The 27500-nt window shown below is 37.7% G+C and overlaps 3 protein-coding genes across 6 annotated transcripts in view; 2 read left to right on the forward strand and 1 right to left on the reverse strand.

Annotated features, from left to right (window-relative positions):
• cops4 (COP9 constitutive photomorphogenic homolog subunit 4 (Arabidopsis)) overlaps positions 1-3503 on the forward strand; it is a 7718-nt gene extending 4215 nt beyond the window's left edge. For 2 of the 4 annotated variants that reach the window (XM_053340052.1, XM_053340054.1), the window contains exons 9-10: positions 515-614; positions 3055-3503. In XM_053340052.1, coding sequence (XP_053196027.1) covers positions 515-614; positions 3055-3188 — 234 coding nt within the window. In that variant the 3' untranslated portion in view covers positions 3189-3503. The remainder of the gene's footprint in view (positions 1-514; positions 615-3054) is intronic. The other 2 variants (XM_053340053.1, XM_053340055.1) reach the window with 1 other exon arrangement.
• Positions 3504-4958: 1455 nt separating this feature from the next.
• Positions 4959-7525, reverse strand: LOC128380300 (placenta-specific gene 8 protein-like). Its single transcript, XM_053340071.1, has 3 exons — positions 7272-7525; positions 6926-7050; positions 4959-5063 (listed from the first exon to the last, which is right to left on the reverse strand). Exons 1-3 carry the CDS (start codon positions 7354-7356, stop codon positions 4959-4961), a joined length of 315 nt encoding a protein of 104 aa, XP_053196046.1. The 5' UTR covers positions 7357-7525.
• A 9010-nt stretch (positions 7526-16535) lies between these two features.
• The window catches only part of adamts6 (ADAM metallopeptidase with thrombospondin type 1 motif, 6), an 82777-nt gene continuing 71812 nt past the window's right edge, over positions 16536-27500 (forward strand). Inside the window, exons 1-7 of the mRNA XM_053340034.1 lie at positions 16536-16635; positions 17017-17405; positions 19133-19307; positions 19952-20181; positions 20383-20466; positions 22943-23088; positions 27452-27495. Coding sequence (XP_053196009.1) covers positions 16536-16635; positions 17017-17405; positions 19133-19307; positions 19952-20181; positions 20383-20466; positions 22943-23088; positions 27452-27495 — 1168 coding nt within the window. The remainder of the gene's footprint in view (positions 16636-17016; positions 17406-19132; positions 19308-19951; positions 20182-20382; positions 20467-22942; positions 23089-27451; positions 27496-27500) is intronic.

The raw sequence follows: 27500 nt of genomic DNA on the forward strand, positions 1-27500 counted from the left end.
CATTTTAATATCAATTGTATTTGAGGTTGTACTTAATGTGATTTTCTTCTCAAAGCTCAGATTTCTTACTTATTCAAAGCTCATTACTCAGACTTTACAGCATCATGATTAAAATCTATGTATTTGTTGGTGATGCATTCAATGACATTACAGAAAATCTGGAACCACAAACATTTTAAACTCAATTAGATAAATCAAATTTTATTTATATAACAGCTTTTATACAATTTAATGTGGTTCAAAATGCACGTGAGAGAAAATAAGAAACATAAAAATAAGGATTTATTATTAGAATCTCAAATTAAATAAAGTAAAATGAATAAGAGAAAATATGAGAAAAAGTTTATAAGTAAAAAACATTGAAAAGACAAAAGAAATGGCTGCTACTAACATTTGTTTCAGTCCTGCTTTAACCTTTAATAATACATTAAATAATTTCTTTCCTACGCAGCTCTGTGAAGAAATAAGAAATCAACCCAGCATAATATTAATTTCTGCTGTAAATAAATGTCAGTTTGTCTCTCTTCAGGCGGAGAAGATCGCGTCCCAGATGATCACCGAAGGACGAATGAACGGCTTCATCGACCAGATCGACGGCATCGTACACTTTGAGAGTGAGTGACGACTTCCTGCATCTGTTTTTACGTTTGATATAAAACTGAACGTGGTATTATATTTTTATGAATTAAATTTAGGGGGAAAAATAAAATTAGGAGAGTTAGTCCTGATTGTTGCATTAAAAACACAGTACAACACAGTCTCACACACAACATAGAAAAATAGATAAAGTATTAAATATTGCTCATAATTAGATGTGATTATTATACAGTGTAAAATTCATAAGAATAATATGATATATCATCTTAAACTGGGAGTTATAATAGATTTAATGGCAGCAAAAACAGATTATATCCATAATGCAAAATGACAGAGGAAGGTTGAGCTCCAACTGTGATGATGATGATGATGATGATGATGATGATGATGATGATGATGATGATGATAATAATAATAACTTTGTATAGCAGAAGAAGAAGAAATGCAGCTCAAAGTGCTTCACAACAAAATAAATGACATACACCAAGTACTTCACATATTAAAAGGACCTAAAAGAAGCATAAAGCAAAGTTAAAAAAGAAAAACATTCATGTAATATCAGATGGAAAATCGAGAGAGTGCAATTTAAAAATAGTGAAAGAAAATACAACATTTTAAAAGTAGTGCCTCATAGAAAAGCTAGTAAAATGATAAAGTGAATATTTATTTATAGTGAACTGGCTTCTCTGATATCTAAAGGTTTGTTTTCATAGTTTTGGGCCGTAGCTGATAAAAGCTGCATCTCTGATTTTATCCTTTTGGCAATGCAACCATCTCAACTCACCTCTATTTATAAAGCACTTTAAAACAACCACAGCTGAAACAAAGTGCTTACATAAAACAACACAGGAACATAAAACAATTAACAGGAAATAAATACTAAAATAATAACTAGAAACAAACCATAAAACACTCAAACAGGAGCAGAGTCTCATGCACGGTTTGAAAGCCAAGGAATAAAAATGGGTTTTAAGACGAGTTTTAAAAGCGGACAGTGAGGAGGCTTGTCTAATATTTAAAGGAAAATGCTCTCTCCCCTCTAAGCATCATTTCACTGCACCAGCTTCTAGTTTATAAATGTCCGTGTGACGGCTTCGCTAATATTAACAACCTGCGGCCCATTGCTACGACTTTAGTCATAAATACAGAAACAGCAGTGACCAGTTATAGCCGTGACCGACGTCTGACCGCAGTTACAGCAGCTACAGCAGTAGCTACAGCTACAGCAGCTACAGCAGCAGCTCGACATGAGACCGTGCAGGAAAGCAAACGTCCAGCTGAGCTACTGATGATCTGCTCTCAACTGTATGAAACACATTAATGTCAGTGTAAAAGACATCAGACTAACTCAGCTACAGTTTATATTCAAAATAATAATAATGATTGTTGGAGCTATTTGTTGTATAATAATAATAATTAAACATTAATTAATTTTTTTTATAGCTGAATTAGTTTGATTATAATATTAGTTTTATCATTTTAGTCCATTTGAGTGCTGGTTAATGCTTTTATTTTGAAGGTACAGGACACAAGGTGAATTTATTTATATAGGTAATAATGATAATGATAATAAACTTTATTTATAGAGCAACTTTCATACAAGGGAAAGGGCTTTACAGAGAGATAAGAGTACAATATAAGACAATAAAACAACTTCAAATAAGAAATAATAAAAAGTAACCAGCGGGTATTTAACCAGGATGAGAGAGGCGGCAGACAGCATTGTTTTTTTGTCGGTTTGCCTGCAAAAAAAAGTAAATTAAACAAAAATAAACTTTATTATAGCCTTTTATGATGAACTTATTTTCCCTGAGTAAGATCCAATCCTTAAGGGTAAAACACCACGACAATAATAATGATAATAAATAATAAATAAACTTTAATTATAGAGTGCTTTTCAATAATCCAAATTCCAAAGTGCTTCACAAGGCAGAAAAAAATACATAAATCATATAAAATAACTGCATTTTGGAAAAGATAAAACAATACAAACCATTTTTTTTAATATAAGAAAAAAAGTAAGAATGTACAAACCATCTTTAAAAAGGAGATAAAAAATAAAAACAATTCAAGGGACATTAAAACTCAAATCAAATCTTAAGCTGACCTGATTTTCTATTAATGCCATCACAGCATTATTTAAAATTATAAGCTAACTAATTGTAAACTAACTAATTTGAATAATTTAGTTTAATAGTTTAATAGTTATAGTAAGAATAGAATTAATAAAAAATAATAAAAATATAAATTTAATAGTTTAATTCACCTCCACTAAAATCATGTAATGTGTGTCTGTGGCCACTAGGGGGCAGCATAGTGAAACAGGAATAACAATAAACTACACATTAAGTGCTCGTTAAAGGATCAGATCTGCTTTAATAAAGTCATAAAAGTCATATTTAATTATTTTTTAACATGAATAATCACAATTTCTTTTTCTTTTTTGATCTCCGGCAGCTCGAGAACCTCTTCCCACTTGGGACAAACAGATCCAGTCTCTGTGTTTCCAAGTCAACAACCTCCTAGAAAAGATCCGAGGTGCTGCTCCAGAGTGGGCCGCACAAGCTATGGAAACCCAGATGACCCAGTAGACCCCACTCTCCTCCTCCCCAACACTCCCAATATAAATATATATATTAAAAAAAAAATCTCCTTAAACGTCACCCCTCTGCCCCTCTGCCCATCTGAACGTTTTATCTTCCTGCTCAAAAAATTGTCCCCCCCCCCCCCCCGCACAGAGAGGAGCTGGTTAAGTTTTGTATTACGAAGCGCTGTGTTTTAAATATCTAATACTGAATGAATGTTTCTCAGTATATAAAGAACAAGGATTGACTTCATTTGAGTTACTTGTATGTGTCATTAAATAAAAAAAACAACTGTGCACATGATGATTTGAAGATGGTCGATGTGTTAAGTATGGTTAAAGAGACACACGCGCACACACACACACACACACACACACACACACACACACACACACACACACACACACACACACACACACACACACACACGGCTGCTCGATTTAAGCTTTTTTCATTCCAACACATACTGCTGTTGTTTTTTTCCGCTGACGTTGATTTTCTGTTAACCCTCCTGTTGTCCTCGAGTGAAGGAAGGGAGGGAGAGAGGAAAGGGAGGAAAGGAAGGTAGGAGGAAGGGAGGAAAGGAAGGAAGGTAGGAGGGAGGGTGGAAAGTAGGAAGGAAGGAAGGAAAGGAGGGAGGAATTTGAAAATGTATTCATTAGTTCATGTAGATTTTGGAATATAAAATAAAGATATTTGATGAATAAAGTGGGTTTAATTGGTACTGTGACTCCATTTAAGCCCACGTCATGATTTATTTACTAAATATAATAAAAAATATTGATTTCAAAGAATTAAAAACAGCAATATATGTATTCAGTAACATGTTAAATATAAAAAAATGAGGAATAAACCCTCCTGAGTGAAATCTTAAAGGTCTGATTTCAGATGTCTCTCCTCTTGTAGAAACCTTTCATATGAAACAGTCTGAAGAGGAATAAATCACTTTAGTGTCTCATTGCTGCTGTGATTAAAGGTCACGAGCAGATATTACTTAATTTTATTGCCTGGAAAATGACGTGAGCCGCTGTCCAGAAGGAAAAAATAAGTCATGAATGACTCTGTCGGTGCCCTTGGTGAGATTTTAGACTGGAACAATAACAACAATAATAATAATAATAACCAAAATGAATGAATAAATAAAAGTGTATAAACTACTACTACTACTATCAAGAAAAAGACAAAAACGACACAACAAATGCAAATTAATTTTTATTATAAGTATAAACACCACAAACATTCATTAACATTCATTATACATAAACTCATCAGCCTGTTTAATAAAATGTCTTTTTTATAAAAAAACCTTTCAGTTTTAGTGTTAAAGTCAAATTCACGGCAGATAAAAAGAGACAGTTTAAGACAGTTGTAATAAGTCATGACATTGTTCTCCTTCTGTAAGGTTTAATGTTTAATTTCTCTCAGCAGACCTAAAATATCACGAGGATGGTCAGTATACAGCATAAAGGCGGAGTTTTACTGTCTATGATGTCATAAAGGATGAGTAGCGGAACTTTGTGATGTCATAAACAATGAACACATGGGATGAGTAGCGGAACTTTGTGATGTCATAAAGGATGAACACATAGGATGAGTAGCGGAACTTTGTGATGTCATAAACAGCATCTGAAAGGTATAAAGTATAAAGAGCTCCATAAATGTAAAGATGTAAAGATAAGAAGAAGTCTTTGGTTGTATTTTTTATTTTTTATTTTTTTATTTTTTTATTTTTTTATTTTTTTATTTTTTTATTTTTTTATTTTTTTAAGGAGCCGATTAGAAAATGCCTTGTTCCTTCCTGCGGTCGATATCTCTCTTCAGCTGGCAGGTAGCACAGGCTCCACAAAACAGGGTGGTCAAAAAGTCTTTACAGAGAGACCCCTGAAAATATAAAAAAAGTTAAATGAGAGGCAGTGATGGAAAGTAACTAAGTACTTTTAAATATAATCCACTACATTTATTTGACAATCTTTAACCTTCCTGTCGTCTGTTTTGACTGTTCCTTCTTTCCTCCCTTCCTTCCTTCCGTCTGTCCTCCCTCCCTTCCTCCTTCTCTCTGTCTTTCCTTCCTCTCTCTTCCCTCCCTTCCTTCTTTCCTTCCTTCCACCCTTCCTCCCTCCCTCCTTCTCTCTTTCTTTCCTCCCCGTACCTTCCTCTCTTTCTTCTTTCCTCCTCCTTCCTTTCCTTCCTCTGTCCTTCCTTTTCTTCCTCCCTTCCTCCTTTCCTTTCCTTCCTTCTTCCTCCTTTCCTTCCTTCATTCCTTCCTTCCTTCCTTACTTCGAGGACAACACAAGGGTTAAAAATCCAACTCCCAAACTTTGTTAATTATACATTTAGACCTTAAAATCAGCTGGATTCAAGAGATAAAGTTGATAAAGAGTGTTGCAGTTCTGGATAATTCAGCATCATAAATCATTATAAATGTGTTATATTACCTTTATCTAAATGACTGTCAGAGGGCAATGGAAACAAAAGCAACTCGTGATCATTAAGTACACTTAAATAGGCTAAAGGACACACTATCACGTACACAGTCACATGACTTTAAGTTTATGAATCAGCAACACTTTCACAATTCAGTTTTGAGATATGATTTTCAATTATTGTGAAATTACAACCTTAGATTGTGAAATGCTAACGTAGTGATGCAACTTCCTCCTGGAAGCAAACGAAAGTACCAATATGTAAAAATACTCTATTACAAGCATTAAAATCCCATTTAAGTAAAAGTACTGCAGTATTATGAGTGATGTAGTATGCAGTATTACAGTAAAAGTACTGCAGTATTATGAGTGATGTAGTATGCAGTATTACAGTAAAAGTAGTGATATATTATTATATATGACATCATTAGATTATTAATAGTGAAGCATCAGTGTTAGAGCAGCATGTTACTGTAGTAGCTGCTGAAGGTGGAGCTAGTTTACACTACTTTATATACAGTTAGCTAGTTTACACTACTTTATATACAGTTAGCTAGTTTATACTACTTTATATACAGTTAGCTAGTTTACACTACTTTATATACAGTTAGCTAGTTTACACTACTTTATATACAGTTAGCTAGTTTACACTACTTTAGATACAGTTAGCTAGTTTATACTACTTTATATACAGTTAGCTAGTTTATACTACTTTATATAGCCTACAGTTAGCTAGTTTACACTACTTTATATACAGTTAGCTAGTTTACACTACTTTATATACAGTTAGCTAGTTTACACTACTTTATATACAGTTAGCTAGTTTACACTACTTTATATACAATTAGCTAGTTTACACTACTTTATATACAATTAGCTAGTTTACACTACTTTATATACAGTTAGCTAGTTTACACTATAAACTAGCTAACTGTATATAAAGTAGTGTAAACTAGGAGGTGGAGCTAGTTAATGCATGACTTTTATGAGTATTTTACACTCTTGTAGTGGAACTTTTAACTAAGATTAGTCGATTAATTGATTACTGGTCAACTATTAAAGAAAAGAAAAACATCCTGCTCTTATTCTAGCTTCTTAAATGTGAATATTTTTTAGTTTCTTTTGCCGCTTCTCACAGTTTTCTGCCATTTTATTGACCAATATTAAGAATTAGTTGCAGCTTCTTCCACTACTACCTGTGATAAGGAGCCATTAAGGTGCAATAAACACAATTAAATGCTGTGTAATGATTGTCAGAGTCACCTGATACAGTCACACAGCTGCAGATATCCACTAAAATAAAATAAAATAAAAACTCACCTTGATGTTGTATCTGGTCCTGTAGACGCTGCGGATGGGCATACCAAGACCACACAAGCAGCACTCCCCCATGTCACTGGCAATGGAGCAGCCCATGCAGATGTGGCAGAAAAAACCGAAGCAGCCTGAGAAATACAGGTGAAGGTGATATATTAATATATTAGAGGGAGGAAATCTGCAGCTTGCCTTTTGATGTAGAGAGAAAGAAAAAGGGAGGAGTGCTTACAGATAGATAGATAGATAGATAGATAGCGAGAGAGAGAGACAGAGAGAGAGACAGAGAGAGAGACAAAGATAGATAGATAGATAGATAGATAGAGTGAGGAGGAGGAGGAGGAGTGCTTACAGGTGCCACAGTCGTCACAGATATCACACACACCGGTCTGGAACTCAGACTCTTGATATGAGCCTGGTTGTCGAGTCACAGCCATGATGAGGATTAAAAAAACAAACCTTTTATTCTGTGTAGGATTAAAAAAAAGAAAGAAGGTTGTTACTGTTTGTTCTTATCATTTTGTATGTACATTACGTCTGCAGCAGAGATAACTATAAATTACACCTTCTTCTTTTGAACATCAAACAATATGGAAAGAAAAAAAAGAAAAAAAAGTCTAGCAGTCGTTAGGAGTTAAATCTTACCAGATGGTTGGAGAGAGGAGAGGTGAAGGATGATGAGGAGCTACAGCAGATTGAGACGCGAGGCAGTGCTGAGTCTTTATAACCTATCAAAGCAGGTGAGTAATGCTTTTTTATCTGCTTTATCACTATGCAACAGTTTTATTGTGCCGAGAGATTCCCAGCAAAGAGATCACACCTAAACCAAGCCCACATTCACAATAAACCTCCCCCCGCCTCCCCCCTTGCACCTGTTCTACATATTTTATTTGCATCCATGTAAACTATAAAAAGTGTTTCAGTTTAAGAAGAAATAAAACATCAGTCAGCATGTTTTTCCCTTCATAATGTTTACAATGGAAAGTGATGAAGGATTAAATCTACAGTCGTCCTTCTGAAGCTAATATGAAGCTTGGACTTTGGACTTTGGAGAAATTATTCATATTAGATTAATATTTAAGTACGTACTTTCTCAGTTTCTGTCTTTTTAGAGGCAAATTCCCTCTTTTGGTTATGATTGTTCCACTGCAAGACGACCTGAGCTTTGCATTGTCCTCAGATAAACATCTAAATACATTTTTCACTTCTTTTTCACTTACATTATAAGCTCATACTGACCATTAGAAGATCCCTTCATAATGCACTTACAATGTAAAGTGATGGAGGACTAAATCCACAGTCCTCCTTCTGAAGCTAATATGAAGCTTCAGTCGTCCAAATGAGTCAAATCTTCATCATCTATGTTTCAAGGTTACAGTGTTTTTAGAGCCAAAGTTCCTCTTTTTGTTACTATACTTCCTCCACAGCTCAGCAGGGACACTTTAATGGCTCCTTATCACAGGTAGTAGTGGAAGAAGCTGCAACTCATTCTTAATTTTGGTCAATAAAATGGCAGAAAACTGTGAGAAGCAGCAAAAGAAAGTAAAAAATACTCACATTTAAGAAGCTAGAATCAGAGCAGGATGTGTTTTTTTTCTTTAATAGTTGACTACTAATCAATTAATCGACTAATCGCACTACTTAGATCCTTTCTCTTAGTTAAAAGTGCCACTACAAGAGTGTAAGACACTTGTTGACACTGTAAACTAAAGGCCAGGTCAGGAGCTGAAATAAACATTAAAACCTGTTTTTCTTGTTGTAATAGATCCTCCTGTTCATACTGACTGTCAGTGATGGAGAACTAAATCCACAGTCCTCCTTCTGTGCAAATAAAATGTATTTAAAAGTTGATCTGAAGCTAATATGAAGCTTCAGCGTCCAAATGAGTCAAATCTTCATCTTCTATGTTTCAACGTTACAGTGTTTTTAGTAGCAAAGTCTTTTTGTTACTATACTTCCACCACAGCTCAACAGGAAACACTAAGAGGGAATTTGATGGTATAAAAGACTGTAAATGTGTCAGATATCACTTGATATGACTAACTCACACTGTTACCATAGTAACTATAATAACTATAGTAACTCACACTGATGAAGCTCAATAGAAGCTGATCAGAGACTTTTAAATGCATCACTTTACATTGAAAGCAACATTTAAAGGAGATATTTTAATAGTCAGTATGAACAGGAGGAATGATTACAGAGAGGAAAAACCTGACTGCTGCTTTAAGACACACTTTAAAAACGGTGAACTTCTCCTTATAAATATAAATATAAATATAAATAAATCTAAATCTGTAGTTCTTTATAGCAGAGTCTACTTTCTCTAGTTCAGACAGTGAGTTAGATTCATCACATGGTCCCGACACTAAGGGTTGAACCCACTGCTGTAAAATGTCATAATTAAACTGAAGAGACAACATAGTGATGAAGGTGCAGCCTTTATAGTTAAATGAAGGCTGCACCTTTATTTATTCATTTATTTATATATGTAATAAACGTTGATACATGGAGGAATGATTACAGCTTTACACTTTAAAAAAATCGTGAACTCCAACTTCCTTTAAGAGACAAAGTTGTTAAAGAGCATCATAAATGATTATAAACTCTGTTGTTCACTTGTATTACTTTTATCTAAATGACTGTCAGAGAGCAATGGAAACAAAAGCTATTAAGTACACAAAAAAAAAAAAAAAAGGATGTCAATGACGCACTAACACATATGATAGATAGAGAGAGAGAGAGAGAGAGAGAGAGAGAGAGAGACAGACGGACGGACGGACGGACGGACGGACGGACAGACAGACGGACGGACGGACGGACGGACAGACAGACGGACGGACGGACGGACGGACAGACAGACAGACGGACAGAGAGACAGACAGACAGACAGACAGACAGACAGACAGACAGACAGACAGACAGACAGACAGACAGACAGAGTGTATGCTTGTGTGTTTCGTACAAGGTAAAAGTCAATTGCATCTGAAATTATGTTGATTAATTGTTGTGATTAAATGTTCCACTCATGTCAGTAATAATAATAATAATAATAATAATACATTTTATTTATAACATGCTTTTACAAGTGCAGTGTCCTCTAGTGTAAACAACACACACACACACACACACACACACACACACACACACACACACACACACACACACACACACACACACTGGGTTTAAAAGTATTCCCACTTGGGTCACCATGGCAACAACAGTATACTGGGTGGGTTAATGTCACCCAGTATACTCTCTCTCTCTCTCTCTCTCTCTCTCTCTCTCTCTCTCTCTCTCTCTCTCTCCTGTGTGCAGGTGTGGTCTGTCCTCCTCCCAGGTTCCCATGACGATGGAGGTCACATGACTCAGGTCTTATTCCTCTTTCCTCATTCACATGTAATAAATCCATCATCATCATTTTATTTGTGGTCCTGTTTGTCCACACAGTATTTCTGCTCTGTACACATAATATAACGTCTATCACCCGTCTGTCCTGCTCTGCTTATTAAAGGGTTTTTTCATAATGCAAATCGAGGCGCTCTAAGCACAGATGATGTTGTGTTTCTGTACAGACTGTAAAAAACCCCTGAGGTTAATTTATGATTTATGATATTAGGTCACACAAATAAAATGGACTTAATTTGATTGATTTTTACATTTAAAGAGCTGTAAAAACACCATAAACACATTTCCTTTTCCTTTAGCTGAACCTTTCCTAATGTGACACACAGTAAACAGAACTTTTTATGTTTGTGCAGCTGATACTAGGTGATTTTATTAATATATAGTGATTATATGGACTAGTGTTCCTAATATTTTGCCCTTCTCATGTATGTTAATGGAGTGGACAAACTATTAGGAACACCATTCAATATAATGCAACCTAATACACCACCATCACCCAGTAAAGGAAAGGAAAGAAGGAAAGGAGGAAAGAAGGAAGGGAGGAAAGAAGGAAGAGAGGAAGGAAGGAAAGAAGGTAAGAAAGAGGGAGGGAGTAAAGGAAGGAAGGTAAGAAAGAGGGAGGGAGGGAGTAAAGGAAAGAAGGAAAGGAGGAAAGATGGAAGGAAGGAAAGAAGGACAGAGGAAAGAAGGAAGGGAGGATGGTAGGGGGAGGAAAGAGAGAAGGAGGGAGGGAGGAAAGGAGGGAGGAAGGAAGGAGGGCGGAAGGAATGGAGGAAAGGAGGGAGGAAGGGAGGAAAGGAAAGAAGGAAAGGAGGAACGAAGGAAGGAATGTAAGAAAGAGGGAGGGAGGAAGGAAAGAAAGAGGAAGGAAAGAAGGAAAGAAGGACAAAGGAAAGAAGGGAGGAAGGAAGGAAGGAAAGGAGGGAGGAAGGAAGGGAGGAAAGGAAAGAAGGAAGGGAGGAAGGAAGGAAGGAAGGTAAGAAAGAGGGAGGGAGGAAGGAAGGACAGAAGGAAGGGAGAAGGAGGAAGGAAGGAAAGAAGGACAGAGGAAAGAAGGAAGGGAGGATGGGAGGATGGTAGGGGGAGGAAAGAAAGAGAGAAGGAAGAGGAAAGAAGCAAGGAAGGAAGGAAGGAAGGAAGGAAGGAAGGAAGGAAGGAAGGAAGGAAGGAACAGTCAAAACAGATGGGGTCCAGTCTGCACTGAGTAGACCTACTTTCACTTTGAGACTGTTGATAGTACTTCTGCTCTTCATATTTATAGGTAACATTTTAAATTTAGGACCTTTAGCTGTAATATAATATTTTTAGATTAGAGTTTTTCTATTTCTATGTAAATAAAATATAAAAATACATCTTCCACCTCTGGTTAAGTCACTCATTAGTAATGTGTGTGTGCAGTCAGTGTGTTGAATCACAGTTATAAATAAAGATATACGAGCTTGACACACTTTGTACTGATACTGAAAACAGAAAGTAATCTCAACTGGAATCACATCTGAAAGTCAAACAGCACACATGCATCTATAAGCTGAGAGTAATTTAAAGATTAAAGGTGCAAATTTATCTTTATTTAAAATCATTTAAATCCACTTTTTCGTACTCTTGCTTTGCTGGTTTCAAACACACGGTGTCGCTGCTTCCCACAAACTGTTTTAACACCTACTCTGAGCTCGCTGTGTAGGAGAGCATGTAATGACTGTAATGATATAGACTCCTACACATAATGAGCAGCTGTAACTCAAACTCAGGAATAGACATGATTTTCAATTTCCTACAGACTAAAGATAGACATGGGGCTAAATTACCCCCCCAAAATACTTTTCACCAGATGGAAGATATCCGCCGATTTAAGACGTCAGACTCTCAAACCTGATGACTTTACTTTAGCATTAGATTTGTGTATTTTCATGAGCTTAAGAATTATATATGTTTGATTATCTTTGCATTTTAAGACACTGCAGGGTTAAAGCTGCTTTCTTTTATTCTTATTGTAATCCTGCTTTAGTTTTAACTTCATTTAAATGTTCTTCTGTCCTCATATTGACTCTCTACTGTCGGTCATATCACTAATTTATGAACAGAGTGACTCTATAATAATGCTGATTTTACTGCAGAATATTACTATATATACCAAAGTCTCAATTTTCTGCAGCTTAATAAATCTCCTCCACTACATTTTAGAGGATAATTATTTTTACATATTTTTTCTGTGCTGCATTTTCATTTATTTGATTTCATATGTTTATTCCAGCCTGTAAAAAAACATATAAAACATAAATACTAAATCATATTTACACCATTTATACACATTCAAAGCCTTATGTTTAATATACATAGAAGAAAACATTCAATGCATCAGTTATTATAATGCTTAACTCAAGAAATAGTCTCTCTAAGAAGCTGAAGCTTATTATACCTTTCCATTTAACTCATATAAAGACTCTGATATTAAAAAAACACTCAAAATTGTATGCATGAAGACCAGAAACATTGATCACAATCAGAGCAAAAGACAACAATGTTATTTCCTTTTCACATTATTTCTCATCAACATTGAGTCTTTTATACATTTACTCCAGTTTCCAGGTTGTTCCACATGTATTTGACAAGCTGATTGACTTTTTATTTTTATATATTCATGTTTTTGACAGGGACAATCCTCTTTGATCAAAGGAGGAATAAAAAAAAGAAACATAAATGAGACCAGAGTAGACCTAAACGGTACATTTTCATTCATTGTTCCTCACCAAATGTTAAAAAGAAAACCTAAAATTGGAATAAAAGAGAGATATTATAAAGATTTTAGGTACACAACATGATAAATAAGCATCGGCAAACAATTTTACAACAATGAGAAACACATGATCAGTTTCCAAAATCTGATTATTAAATATAATTATTGATAAACTGACAATAAAAAGGGAATACAGTATTTAAAATGTGTTCCTCTTTGACCAACTACAACCTTGAAGTAGTGATTAAATATGAATGCATTACTATACTGCTACTAATGATCCAGTAATATAACAGGGCGACTCTGACAGAGGTTGTTGAGTACTTTTGATACTTTACGTAGTACATTTGTTGCTAAAATTCAGAATGTACAACTTCAACTTGTAATAGAGTTTTTTTTTACAGTGTGGTACTCCTATATATATTTTAAACTTAATCTCAAAGTTAAACCATCCCCATCTTCTCTTAAAAAGAGCTGAAGTTTATGTGAGTGTTATTTCAGGCCAGCACTGATAGACATGCGCACAGCTGATGGAAGAGAGGCACATCTGCACTGACGTCACCTCCCCCCCTACCACCACCACCACCACCACCACCGCCCCTCTCTCACCCCCCTCCCACCCAACCCCCCCCCCCCTCCCACCCTCCTACCCCAGCCCCCCTCCCCTTCCGAAAAAGCTGCCAATTTGAAGCTGTCCGTGACTGGGACATACCCGGTCTCTGCTCTCAATGTAGTGAGGAGGAGCAGCTTTCAAGCCAACTTTTGCTGGTGTTTGCATGCACTTTTCTCCAAAGCAGTCTGCTGCGCTGCGGCGAGTCCTCAGAAAAACCCTCTGCTGCAGCCTCAACTAACTTTTTAAGCCACCCTGAGCCACCAAAAAGTCTGCAATATAAAGACGAACAGATAGGCTGAACATAGACCCTTTTTTGGTGGAGGAAATCCAAGCTGAAGCTGAATAACTGCTTTTTTTGTGTGTGTGAGTGCGTTAGTGTGTGTGCGTGTGTGTGTGTGCGTGCGTGTGTGTGCATGTGTGTGTGAGTGTGTGTGTGTGTGTGAGTGTGTGTGACAGTGTCTGGTCTCAGATACTGCTGGTGTCCGGGCTGAGGAGAGTCACGCTGCAGTTTGAGAGGATGGCAGATCCCAAAAGGAGATGAAAAGAGGAGAGCAGCGGAGGTTTGTGTGCGGAACTTGAGTCTTTTGTCCCGGGGTCTCCCTGCACAGTTGGACCGGAGCTGACAATGAAGATGAGCGTGGTAAATATCTCTTTAACACTCACGTCTGCTGGGAATAGGAGAGATATCTTTCAGGTAGTTTTTTGTGTGTCGGAGCAGATTCGAGTGAGCATTTAAATCCTCTCAGAGAGGCAGACAGTGTGTGTGTGTGCAAACCAGCATTTCACCAGTTGTACTCGGCTGCGAGTTCAGACAGAGTTTGGGGGGCATTTGCATTGATTTTATTTTATTTTAGGTAGCATAAGCGTAAATGCTTGCTAAAATTAAGAAAAAAATCAATGCAAATGCACGCCAAACTTTGCCAAAGTGCTGTCATGTGGTTTATTTTCATGCGTAAAGGCGCATTCACGCGTTTAAATGCACTAATGCGTAAAAATGCATTGTTGTTGCTCGCATTGTTCGTAAATGCGTCCGAAAATCAGATAAAATGCAATGCAAACGTCCTTCAAACTCTGTCAAAGCGCTGTCAGGTGGTTTATTTACTCTGATTTTGCAGACGCTCCTTGAGAAGAGTCACGGTTGTATTCGAGGTACCGGTGTAATAATGCACACGGGCCGGCTGCCAGCTTACTGTCTGGGTCAGAGTGGCCAAGTAGGTAGCGCTGCTGTCTGGACTGGAGGAGCCAGAGCTGAAGAAATACACACAAAATCCTCACTTCCAAAAGAAAAAAAAAAAAAAAAGCTGTCATCCGGGTTTGGAGTTCAGTTTCATTGGACATCATCCGTCTATCACCTGGGATCCGTTCGTGACGTTTGTTTATAGTAGTTTAGTTTGCACATGCTGCCGTGAAGCGCGTCACAGAGTAAAAACACAATCTGCAGAAATTATATCATGTCGACTAGTCAGCACCTTCGGCGCTGTTAAGATTTATGCAGCCCCATTAAATGTGGTTATTACACTTCAATTACACTGTAAAGCCTCGTTTGTGTCACACTCCAGTTTGAGTCATTAAACTGTCATCTCCACTAGATCGATATTTAATTGATAAGGCAGTGGCACTGTTTGCACTATCGCAGCTAAAAAATCAGTGTTGGTCCTTGTTCTTGAAGTGTGAAATCACATGTTGAAGTTAAATGATGTGTTGAGTGACAGAATCCAACTGATCAGGCTGTAAAATGTCAGATATTGATCTTTGTAGTAGATTTTCATTCACAAGTTTTGTAGTTTGTTTTCTTCAGAGTTGCAAAGATTAGTCAATGATTGATTAGAAAACTGGTGTCAGTTATTTTTTTTAAGTAAAGATGCCAAACTTTGTCCGGTTCCAGCTTCATAAATGAGATGATTTGCTTCTTGTTGTTGGTTTAAATCATTGTAATCTGTGTCTGGACTCTGATAAATTACTATGAGCTATTTTTACTATTCTGCGACTTTTTGTAGAAAAAGCAATGAATCAGTTAATTAAGAAACTCATCAGCAGATTAATCGATTAATTAAAGTAATCCTTAGCTTCAGCTCTAATTTTCACTATTGATTATCTTCTTGATTAATCGTATCATCGTCTGATGTGTGAAATATTGGAAAATAGTGGAAAACAAGCATCAGGTTTCATATGAAATCTTCAAACTGCTTGTTTTGGCCAAGCAACACTCCAAAAAACCCAAAGATATTCCATTTACAACCATATGAAAGAGAGAAAAAGCAACACATCCTCATGATGGAGGAGCTGCAGACAGAGAATGTTTGGCTTTTTTCTTTTTTTTTTTTTGCTTTGAAATTCAATCAGTTAGTAATATATTTGTGGATTAATTAACTGTCTCAGAAGTACAAGAGATCACAATCTCATGAAGCGATTACTCCAGGAGATAAAAGGTCATTTAACGTCTGATTGATTCCCTCGCAGGAATGCAGATGGATCGGTCAAGACAAGTTTGCAATATAGAGCTTCCTGCTTGGAGTTACACCTGAGAGTGACTGCGTCTGATGGATTACAGTGTTTTCTTCGAGCTGCTGACATGAATTCAGAGGCCAGTGAGATGTGGAAGATGTGCTCGCCTTCGGGACAAATCTGAAGCTCTGGATACGAGAACGTTTCACACCCAAGTGAAGGACACAAACCATGGACTTGTTATGGTGTGGCGTCGGACTGATCGTGTGCTTTTAACCACCCGATTGTAGCACCCTCTACCCCCCTTTCACCCACCCACCCACCCCCTGCCCACCCACCCAACCCAACCCAACCCAACCCAACCCACCCTCTCTATCCCCCACCCCCACACCCCATGTCACATCTTTCCCTGAATTATGGAAATTTTGTGGAAGACGCTGACTTGGACTCTGAGCCTGGTGGTGATGGCTGCTTCTGAATTTCAAAGCGTCAACAGATTTTCACATAACTCTCAAGGTATGATGTGGACAGGTGATCCGAAAGGTCTTAAAATACCTCTGAAAGTGATATTATCAATCAATTAATCAATCAACACAATATTAATAGGCAAGTATTATGATAATCAAATATGGTTTTGGTCATTTTCAAGCTTAAATGCAGAAAATTGTGGCTTGATTCAGCTTCTAAAATGTGTGATTTGATGCTTTTCTTTGTCATACATGATAGTTAATTGATTAAATTTGGGTTTTGGACACAGAAAAAGACATTTGAAGACATACACTTGTGAATATTTTATGATTAATCCATGCATCTAAACAAGAATCTGCAGTTCTAATGTTCATTACCTCCTCATCTTCTCTTCTTCTTCTTCTTCTTCTTCTCTCTCCTGTTAAAAAGAGGAGTTCCTGTCCTACCTGCAGCACTACCAGTTGACTGTCCCGGTGCGGGTGGACGAGAACGGAGAGTTCCTGAGCTACACTGTGAAGCACCACCGGCCGGGCCGACGGAGACGTGGGGCGGCCGACCCTTTGATGGGAGCGTTGCCTTCGTTGGACCCGGACCCCCCAGAGTCACGGCTGTTCTACAGACTGTCAGCCTACGGAAAGCACTTTCACCTAAACCTGACACTCAACCCCCACCTGGTGTCAAAACATTTTACCGTGGAGTACTGGGGCAAAGAAGGGCTGGAGTGGCGTCATAACATGGTGGAGAACTGTCACTATGTTGGATTCTTGCAAAATCAGCACAGCACGACGAGAGTGGCGCTAAGCAACTGCAAAGGCCTGGTGAGTAAACAATGTGTGCTTTATGTATCTGCTCTGATTAAAAAGTTCACACATCTCCGGCTGCTCCGCTGACCTCAAACAAACCCTGATTCTAATGTCAGATAACTAATATATACCTAGCTTGTGCTGCTCTCATGGCAGCCAATCTTTCAGAGGCAGTGCCAAAGGATTAGACCAATTGTAGTTTGCTTAACAGAATCTTGGCTTGTTTCCATTTGGCACGCCGAGTCTGCAGGCAGCTTGGAGTGAGGTGATGCTCGTGGAGAAAAATCACATCATCTCAGTGATCTGTCAGTGCTTTTTTTTTTTTTTTTTTCCCTTTCCATTTGTGCATTAAATATCACACTTTATCCTCGGGTTTCTTAAAAGCCTCGGTAGCCCAGCTCACATTTCTTTGATTGATTCTTTTCATCATGTGTAAAATAATATCTAAATCATAGATATTGCTCTGTTTGTAGTTTTAAAGTGGCCCCTTCAAATAGAAAACTACACAGCACTAACAAGGCATCTAATTATCCCGTCTAAGCTTCTAGTCCTCGGGCTTTTCTCCACAGACTGTGTGACTGTCCAGCTTCTCTTTGCTAATCAAGAAATTGGAAGAAATTTTAATAGCTGCTATCCCTCCTTCCTTCAGAATAACTCTAAAGAAGGAAGAAAAGAGGCCCTGCGTCTTATTGGCAAATGTAATCATGTGGAGAAAACATGTATTACCATTGTGGTAGCCAAATGTGTTGGCAGGACCTACACGGAGTATCATAAATTGAATTAGTGTTTGCCCTTTTTTGTAACAGCACCAAAAATGGACAAAACTGCTGTCTGTACTTTAATGTAATCAGCTGTCTGGACAGCTTGAGATCTTGACATCACACACTATTAAAACCCCAAATCAAATATGTTTTTTGTGTACTAGTAGTTGTGTTGCTCTCATTGTGTGGGTTTTTTTTTTTTTTTGTAGAGTCAAGCCAGTGTTTTCTCCAAACTAACGTCTCTCTGTTTATGCTCCATGGGGGGTGTTGAAGAGCAGAGATAAATGTTTTTAATCTTGGCCTTCATGTAATTGATGGTTTGGAGTTCTTCTGTTTGACTTCAAACTCGCAGCACAGTGTTGAGTATGCTTAAACATGACCTCCATCAGGACCAAGGTTTTAACATGAGGGAATGTGTTTGTTATTTAAAGGGCTACTCCAGACGTTTAGTCACACATTTTCACAAAGTTTAGTAGTTTGTAAGAGACTGAATCAGCAAGAGGTCAAACTCCCTTTTCCCATAATGCAACTCAAAAAGCAACTTTCAACACACTTTCCCTGCTTCGTAGAGTAAATGCTCCACGTATTTAAAAAACGTCCACACCCCAACTTTGTAACACAGGGTTTCTGTAAATGTTTAAAGTCTTCTAGCTCAAGCTGAGATAGCCTTGATGATGTCATCTGGGTTATTTCAGTTTTCAGAGTTAAGAAAATTTCCTTCAGAGCCACATCTCTTACAAAAACCCACCTTAATTGTTTTCTTTTGATCTATTCTACTTCAATTTTATTTATTCTTTTTCCTTTGTCTTTCATTGTGACATCTTATCTAAAAAGCTGCTTCATCACACAAATGTACAAGTTAACTGAACTCAATGTGGAAAATTGGTTGAATGTCCCTTTAATTAAAATTGCCTCTGTGCTTATAGCTTGAGAGTTTGTGTTTGTAACCTGTTTCTTTCACTGATTTTCTTCCCCAACAAGCATGGTGTTATAACAACAGAGGAAGAACAGTATTTAATAGAGCCATTAAAGAACATATCCTCAACCACCTCCAGTGAATGGAACCTGGAAGAAGCACAGCAACATGTTATTTATAAAACGTCTGCCATTCCCTCACCACAAGAGCATAGCCAGGAGTTCAGCTGTGGCATTTCAGGTTGGTGAACCTCCATCTGGGTTGGACTCTGTGTGGGTGGAACTGACGTAAAGGAATAACTATACATAGCAGGTTAGAGGAAGTGCTGGTTTGGTTCTAGGCCCAGGTTCTGGTAGACATGACCAGGCCTCTTGTGTGCTTTAGTTGCTCCTGGCCTGGACATCTTTCAACCTGTAAGAGCAAGTCTCACTCCAGCTTTCATAAAAAGGCCCTTCAGTGCATAAAGAGTACTAGTCTCAGACTTTTATAGAAGCACAAATCCTATTTATAGAACCAACAATCACGTTCAGATTTTAAAATTCAGACTGCTTAGCTCCACCGAACTACTGTGTCTGTTGAGATATGACGAATTGGAAAAAGAACCAGGTGGATATTTAGGTATTTGGGACAAGGTCTTATAAGAAACAGCAAAGGCTGTCATCGCCAGGAAGCTAGCATGCCCTAACATGTACCATCTTATAGCTTTTTCCCAGAGCATCTGGGTCATAAAGCAAAGGCTTTAGCTGCAAGGTTCAAAGGGGCAGATTCCCTATGTTCATCTAGCATACACAAACCAGCTCTCTCTCAAACTGATAATCATAATTTGGTTGTAGACTGTCATTTCATAATTCGCTAATCTGTCTTCGTCTGCCTGTCATTCACAGACCTCATTAAAAGCAGTGCACCTTGCCAGTTTAGCACACCTTCTCCTCCTCCTGTCCACGCGTCCCCTGTCCCTCAAAACGACAGCGAGCAGTCAAACAGCACCCACCGACAGAGACGCTCCGTCAGCAGTGAGCGCTTCGTGGAGACGCTCGTGGTCGCTGATAAAATGATGGTCGGCTACCACGGACGCAAAGACATTGAGCACTACATCTTGTCCGTAATGAATATTGTAAGTTTGATCCTACTTTTTGGTCATGTTGCTGTTGTCTATCACACTTCTGAACATACAATTCTTCCATTGTTACCAGTTTTTAGTGAGTGGATATGTACAGTAAGATGACCATGAAAGTGTCTAATTGTAGTTTAGCTGTTGTGACATTTGGACACAATTTGTCTGACTTTGTGTCTTTTCTTCTTTTCTGGAGGTCAGGTTGCCAAACTTTACCGTGATGCCAGTCTAGGAAATGTTGTGAACATTATTGTGACCCGGCTGATTGTCCTGACTGAAGATCAGGTAAGAAAATGTCTCTTTCTAGGCAGACTTCTCTCTAAATTACAGTTTTCAAGCCCTTTTTATAGCGTCTGTGTGCTCATCTGTAGTAAGTGTATAACTGATACACTTGGCGTGAGTGAGCTGCAGGATTTTATATGATTGGCTGAAGGGGAGAGAGAAGAGAGACTATTCACCATATGGCCACCACTTCAGATGAAAGATGTGCTCAGGCATCTTCCCTCAGGGAGCCTCGATTGAGGATTTTTACATGCGCTGTACATGTGAATGTATGTGTGATGGGAGAAACAGAGTGTCTTCCTAGCATCTGTTTTTGTAAAGGGGTCATAGCGGCTCTTTATGTAGCATCAGGTCCAAAAAACAAGTTTTCATGTTAAGTGGAGCCACACTTATCCAGCAGGAAGGAAGCACTATCAGTCCTGTTGATGGATAAACTGTAAAGCAAATACGAAATTTAATGGTAGAAGTGAGTCACTGAAGAAGTTGAATTGTTGGGTATTGAGTTGTAATTAATCAGGAGTCAAGCTGAAACCAGCACTGCATCATCAGCTGGCAATGTAATGGTTCACTACAGTATGGTTGAACCTGTTACATTCATGAAAGTCGATGCATTTTGCAGCCTCCACCACAACTTCCCCAACTGATCCAATTGTCTGTCTACTCCCGCTACTCCTTTTTCCACCTCTCCAGCTTTTTATAATATTGAAGTTGCCTTGTTCCACTTCTTCTTTTGACTCATCTAACTCCTCCTGTTATAAATGGTTTTACCTTTACTATGACTACAGCTACTCTTAAATCAAATACAAAAACTTTTTGCTGTTCCAAAAACTGGTCCTCTCACCTCCCTCTGATCCCTATACAGTACTCCTACAAATAATTAATAATCCAGAAAATCATTCTGCTGTGGCGGCACGGTGTCTCCGTGGTTAGAGCTGTCAACGCATGAAGTTAAATGCAAGTTAAATCTTACAATTTTTCTGCATTTTTGCCATCATAAGGCAGAGACTAACAGGAAACAAAGGGAAAAAGAGAGTGGGGTATGATATGCAACACATGTCTCTAGCCGGAGTCAAAGTATAGACGTAATGGTTATGAGGTATGCGTCTTAACCGCCCGACCCTGTGTCACAGTTTTTGATAACTTAAGGAATATACACACATATTCTCAATTACTCAATACTTAACTGTACAATATGATGATACGACAAGACACAGCATGATACAATCCAATACAGCACAATACAATGTGGTACGATGCAATATGGTGTGTTACAGTGTAATACGATGCAAAATGACATAATCTGACATGGTGCGACACACGGTATGATACATAACGATACAGCAGGAATTGGCACAATACAATGATATGATTTGACATGATACATAATTATATGATACTACGACACAATTCAACACTATACAAGACGATGCTGCCTGATTACGATGTTATATGACACAATACGATACATTATGATACAATATTAGACAGTATAACACGATATGAGACAATACGATACATTACGATACGATATGAGACAGTACAATACGATATGACACCATACGATACGATACAATATGAGGCTGGGCGATTATGGCAAAAATCTAAATCATGATTAATTGAACTTTTAACCTTGATTACGATTAATGAACGATTATTTCCACCCTTGATGAACAATTATGTATTTTCACAGTTTCTTTTGTTTTGTATTTTTACACTGCTGCCCTCACATGAGTATCTTTAGGGAGTGAAAAAAAGATCTTTTAAGGTGTGACACAGTGGTTAATGTCTAGTTTACTTGATTAGAACTATGTAAAGATCTTGGTTTGGGTTAAAATCATCACTGGAGACAAGTTTTCAAACTCCTTAAAGATATGCAACCTTTGCTGTCATGGCAACAGTGAACAACACGACTAATTGAAATGAGCAAGATTAAGTCGATTAGAGTTTCTAAATGTCGGTTTCGATTATTTTTCGATTAATTGCCCAGCCCTAGTACAACACGATATGACACAATACGATACATTACGATACAAGATAACACAATTCAACACGATACGATACAATACAATGTGTCATATGACTCCACAATATGACACAGTAGCCTACTATGATACATGTTACGATACGAAATGACACAGTATAGCCCTATACAATACAATATGACACTGTAGCCTACTATGATACAATATGACATGATACGAAATGACACAGTATATCCCTATACAATACAATATGAGATGACATGATATGATACGATACGAAATGACACAGTATAGCCTTATACAATACAATATGACACAGTACAACTGAAGTGAATACGACACGATTCGACGTGATACGATATTATACACGATATTGCACAATATTGTACTGCACTGAAACAAACTGTAAATTGGGTTATTTCATGTGGTTTTGTTTTGTTGTACTATATCACGTTGTCCTGTCTTGCGTGTGTGTTCTTTGGTCTGGTCTTTTTCAGCCAAACCTGGAGATTAATCATCATGCTGACAAGTCTCTGGACAGTTTCTGTAAGTGGCAGAAGTCCATCCTCTCTCATCACAGCGACGGCAACAGTATTCCAGAGAACGGGATGGCTCATCACGACAACGCTGTGCTAATCACCCGGTAAGTCTGGGCTTGCATCTCGTGGGATGTTGACCTACAGGTTTTCATATACTTCAAAGAGCTTGGGAGTTATTTCTTTCAGCTGTTACTTTAACTGTAGGTAGCACTTATTTTCTCATTCTTTTTAAGCAAATAGGTTGTAGTTATTTTTTGTTGTTGGCTCATAAAGGTTGTGTGGTCACAGTTCAACTCACACTATGTGTATGTGTTTTCTAATAGAGGTTGGCCAGCAGCTACAGCACTGAACTTCCCAATGTCCAGCTCATGTGCTCACACTTTACCTCTAACTGTTAATGCTGAAGGGAATAAATAAAAATCCTTAGCTCTGAAAATAAAATATGCTGTTTTAGACGTACTGTACCTGTCACACTGCAATTTATGTCAAGGGTGTTACCATAAAACAGCAAAACTCTGTCATTACCTGGAATAGACTTCATTGTTGCCAGAACTGTTTGGCCACATAACCAAGCGACTTTATATATTCCCCCCACTGGTTTTGTCTAGAGAGAGGATGGCGTTCTGTGATTGACGTGGGCTAAAGCCAAACTTTTTGACTCTCTGGGCTCCTTTACAAAACAGCCTTTCTATCATTAGTGTGCTCTTGCTTGTAGTCTGTCAGTTGATGTTCTCCAGCTCCTTTGGCTCCTGTTTTTATTATTGGTTTTAGCTTCGCTCAGTAAGCACAAGCACCAAAAGCTGCTTAGTGGAGTCTATGTGCAATAGTCACATGGTTTATCTCTGTGGCCATAATTTTTGTTGCTTCTTTTTTAGTAGGAAGATGCCAAACACCTCATTCAAGCCAACCTATTCATTCATGTTTAGCTAGACCTGCAAGATGTAGACACATCGTTGGCACCAACAGTCGGTCCAAGTTTTATTTGAGCATTTTTATTTATTAGTAAGGTTTTGGCTTCTTGGAACTTCTGAAATCCAAACAAGCTGACAGACACACAGCTTTTTTTTTTTGGCCTTTAAAAATTTGAGCTAACATGCTAATTTACACATCTAGCTGACACGGAAAAAACAGAGTCATGCTTCTGACCTGTAAGTGTAATTTTACTACTTTTAGCTCTGTTTTGGTCCCAAGAATTAGCTTCTTAAATGTTCTGCATTTTTTATAGTTGCTAACTTTGTCTGTGGTAGCTTATCCATACAGTAAAGGTTTTGCGAACAGTAAAAATAAAGGAGTCAAATTATTCTGTAATATTAATTAAAACAGCTATAATATACTACAAACTGTGTAATATAAGCTCCTGTTTTAGCTTATATATAACTTCAACAACCCTTTAAGAATTAGCTTCCTGGAGTTTTTCACCAGCTAGTTTATCAGAGTTGATTTGCTAAAAACAGCTGCCATGTTGATGAGAGCAGTGAGGCTGAACAATATAGTAAATGAAAGTGAAAACACCCTGACAAACAAGAAAATCATGATTTAAGTGTCCTCAGCTCATATACAGTAGTAAACCGTAAAGCTAAAAACATATGAGCTAAAAAAGTCTGTGAAAAAGTGAGGCTCATCCATACAGTAAGTTTTTCCTAACGACAAAATTAAAGGAGCTAAAATATTGATTAACACAGCAATAATAGTCAGTGAAGGAAACTGTGATCCTTCGCTTTAATATATATCAAGTATATTAGCGAACAAATGTAGGCTAATCTCCCATTTCAGCTCTGTTTTGGTCTTCAACAACCCTTGAGAACTTGAGTTTTTCGCTACCTAGTGGCTAACTAGCCGTTGCTAACTAGCCGTTGCTAACTAGCTGTTGCTAACTAGCCGCTGCTAGCAGTTTATCATGGTTTATTTGCTGGTTTAAGTGTCCTCAGCTCACCTGGCTATAGTAAGCTAACATCTAAAAACATATGAGCTAAGATATTTTGTAATTTTGAGCTTTAATATTCATTGGACACTTCTTTTATATATCATTTATTTTAGCTAGCATTTGGTAAACGTTTTTAATGTAACACCGAGGAAGCTAATATCATATCTTGCTTGTACACATCAGCACATAGCACTGCAGTTGTTTTCCTTGCTGGTATGTGGTCATGCCCCATAATTTACGTCCCGTGCTTAAAGTCAATGGTACATAAATTTTGAATAAATAAACTATTGGTGAATACCGAGTAAAAGCAAGATAAAAGTAGGCGAAAGATGACAAGATGATAAGCTGTGAGGAGGAGGCAGCAGCTCAGCTCAAAGATGCTAGAGATTGTTTAAGTGGCTGATGGTAGGAAGCCCTTATTAACCACCATGTCTGCAGGAGAAGTCACACATTCCTCACAATGGTGGAATGCACCTAAAAATGCTCAGTGCGATTTTAACATGGTTGATGTTTGCAGCACTCACCAGAAAAGAGGTTTATTTTAGTATTTTATCTTTGGTTCAATGATCGAAGTAGATCTACAATGATAAGTCCATTTATTGATATGTCAGTTAACAGAAAATTAAGCATTAACTTCATTTATTTTCAGTTATTTTTCATGCAAAAACTTGAAATTTCCTTCGGCTTTAGTTTCTCCAATTGGATGATTTGCTTCTTTTCTATTAATGTAGTTGTAAATTGAATATATTTGGGTTTTTTGGACTGTTGGTCTGAGAAAACATTTAAAGACAACACCTTGGGCTTGGGAAGATGTGATAGATATTTTATAGACCAAACAATTAATTAAGGAAATAATCATATCAACTACAAAAATAATCATAAGCTGCTGCTTTAGACCTCAATCAGGCTCTCCTGAAGCAGATCCCAGTTTACAACATTGGTATCAATCAACAGAAAATGAATAGGTTTCTTCTTTGGCTCTACTTTCTCCAATTTGATGATTTCCAACTTGTCTGTTAATGTAGGAAATATAAATTGTCTATATTTAAGTTTTTGGACTGTTGGTCTAACAAAACACAACATTTAAAGAGAACACCTTGGGCTTAAGAATATGTGATGGACATTTTATATCAGGTATGTCCAAACTGTTGTGGCTGCAGGTTTTCACTCCAACCAAGCAGAAGCACACCAGGCTCGACTCATTTAATCAGCTGATCTCAGTCTTCAGACAGTTGTTTGATCAAATTGTGTGCTCTTGATTGGTTAGAACAAAAACCTGCAGGCACTCGGACCCTTTATATAATAGTCTGGACATGCCTGTTTTATATCAATCAATGATCAATTAATCAATCAATCAAGTCATTTTACAAAAACTTGAGATATCCTTTTGATCTACTTTCTCCAATTTGATGATTTGCTACTTTTCTGTCATTATAGAAAATTTCAATTGTCTATATTTGGGTTTATTTGGACTTTTAGTTTGACATTTAAAGACACCTTGGGTTTGGGAGGTATTAATCAAGGAAATAATCATATTGGCTACGAAAATAATCATTAGTTGCTGCTCTAGACTGAGGTTTTTATATTGGGCGTTACAACCAGGCTCTCCTTGGTGTGAAAACTGGCGTCTTCTCCATCAACACTGTAATCATCGATGTGTTGATCTCCTGCAGCGATGCACCAGCAGAGCAGCACTTACACCCCATTTTCACTCGAATGACTCACCTCTTTCTCATTTTAACTTCGCATCATCATCACAAAAGTGACCTCTGTCTGTAGCGCCACTGCTGCTTTCTCTTTGATGGATAATATTTTGAAGCTGCCTTGTTTATGAATGAGGATTGTCACATTTAGGCGGGGAAGAAAAAGAAAAAGAAGCAGAGGGAAATTAGGGGGGAAAATAAAAATAAATAGACGTCTTAAACGAGGTCTCGATTGTACCTCATTGGTTTGGAGCAGCTCCACAGAGAAGAAGGGAGGGAGTGAGTGAGAGGGGTTATGGGGAGAAGAGGAGAGGAGAGGGAGGAGGGAAGGACAATGAAATTAAATTTGCTCTTGCCCTTGGTTTTAATAGATTAAAAGCTTTAGGAAGGATTGGATCATTCATTTGAAATGTATGATGTGTTTCTTAAAGCACTGCGGCTCACAGCTTTTTCTCTCCACTGCGCTCTCTCGCTCTATTGGATTACCTGTAGGTGGGGTTAACAGTCGGGACGCAGCATGACTTCTTCTTTATCCTCATTCATGTCTGAGCTCTGCAGGTTAGCTGGATGACATTTAGCCAAAAAAAAAAAAAGGCTCATGTGATAGAAAGAGAAGCAGGGAAGGAGAGAAGGAGAGAAGGAGGAGTGAACCAGGTGTTTTCTCGAGTTATGACTTCATTATATGCAATTGTTATGCTAAAGGTTGTAGTTAGATTATATCTTGCCAGTGATTAAATGTGGAAAGAATGGAGGATGGCAAAAAGCCAGTGGAACAAAATACTGTACAAAAAAATGTTAATTTAATTGTTTGTGTTCTTTCCTTCTCTTGCTTGTCCTTAGGTATGACATCTGCACCTACAAGAACAAACCCTGTGGTACCTTAGGTGAG

The sequence above is a fragment of the Scomber japonicus genome, chromosome 19 (genome assembly GCF_027409825.1).
Source record: "Scomber japonicus isolate fScoJap1 chromosome 19, fScoJap1.pri, whole genome shotgun sequence".
Lineage (NCBI taxonomy): Eukaryota > Metazoa > Chordata > Actinopteri > Scombriformes > Scombridae > Scomber > Scomber japonicus.

Excerpts from the sequence above, each read along its gene's own strand:
- LOC128380300 (XM_053340071.1), bottom strand. The coding sequence starts at position 7,356 with ATGGCTGTGACTCGACAACCAGGCTCATATCAAGAGTCTGAGTTCCAG. Across the intron at positions 7,051-7,271 it reads CTGTGACGACTGTGGCACCT|GCTGCTTCGGTTTTTTCTGC; the intron begins GTAAGCACTCCT and ends TGTATTTCTCAG. Across the intron at positions 5,064-6,925 it reads GGACCAGATACAACATCAAG|GGGTCTCTCTGTAAAGACTT; the intron begins GTGAGTTTTTAT and ends TTATATTTTCAG.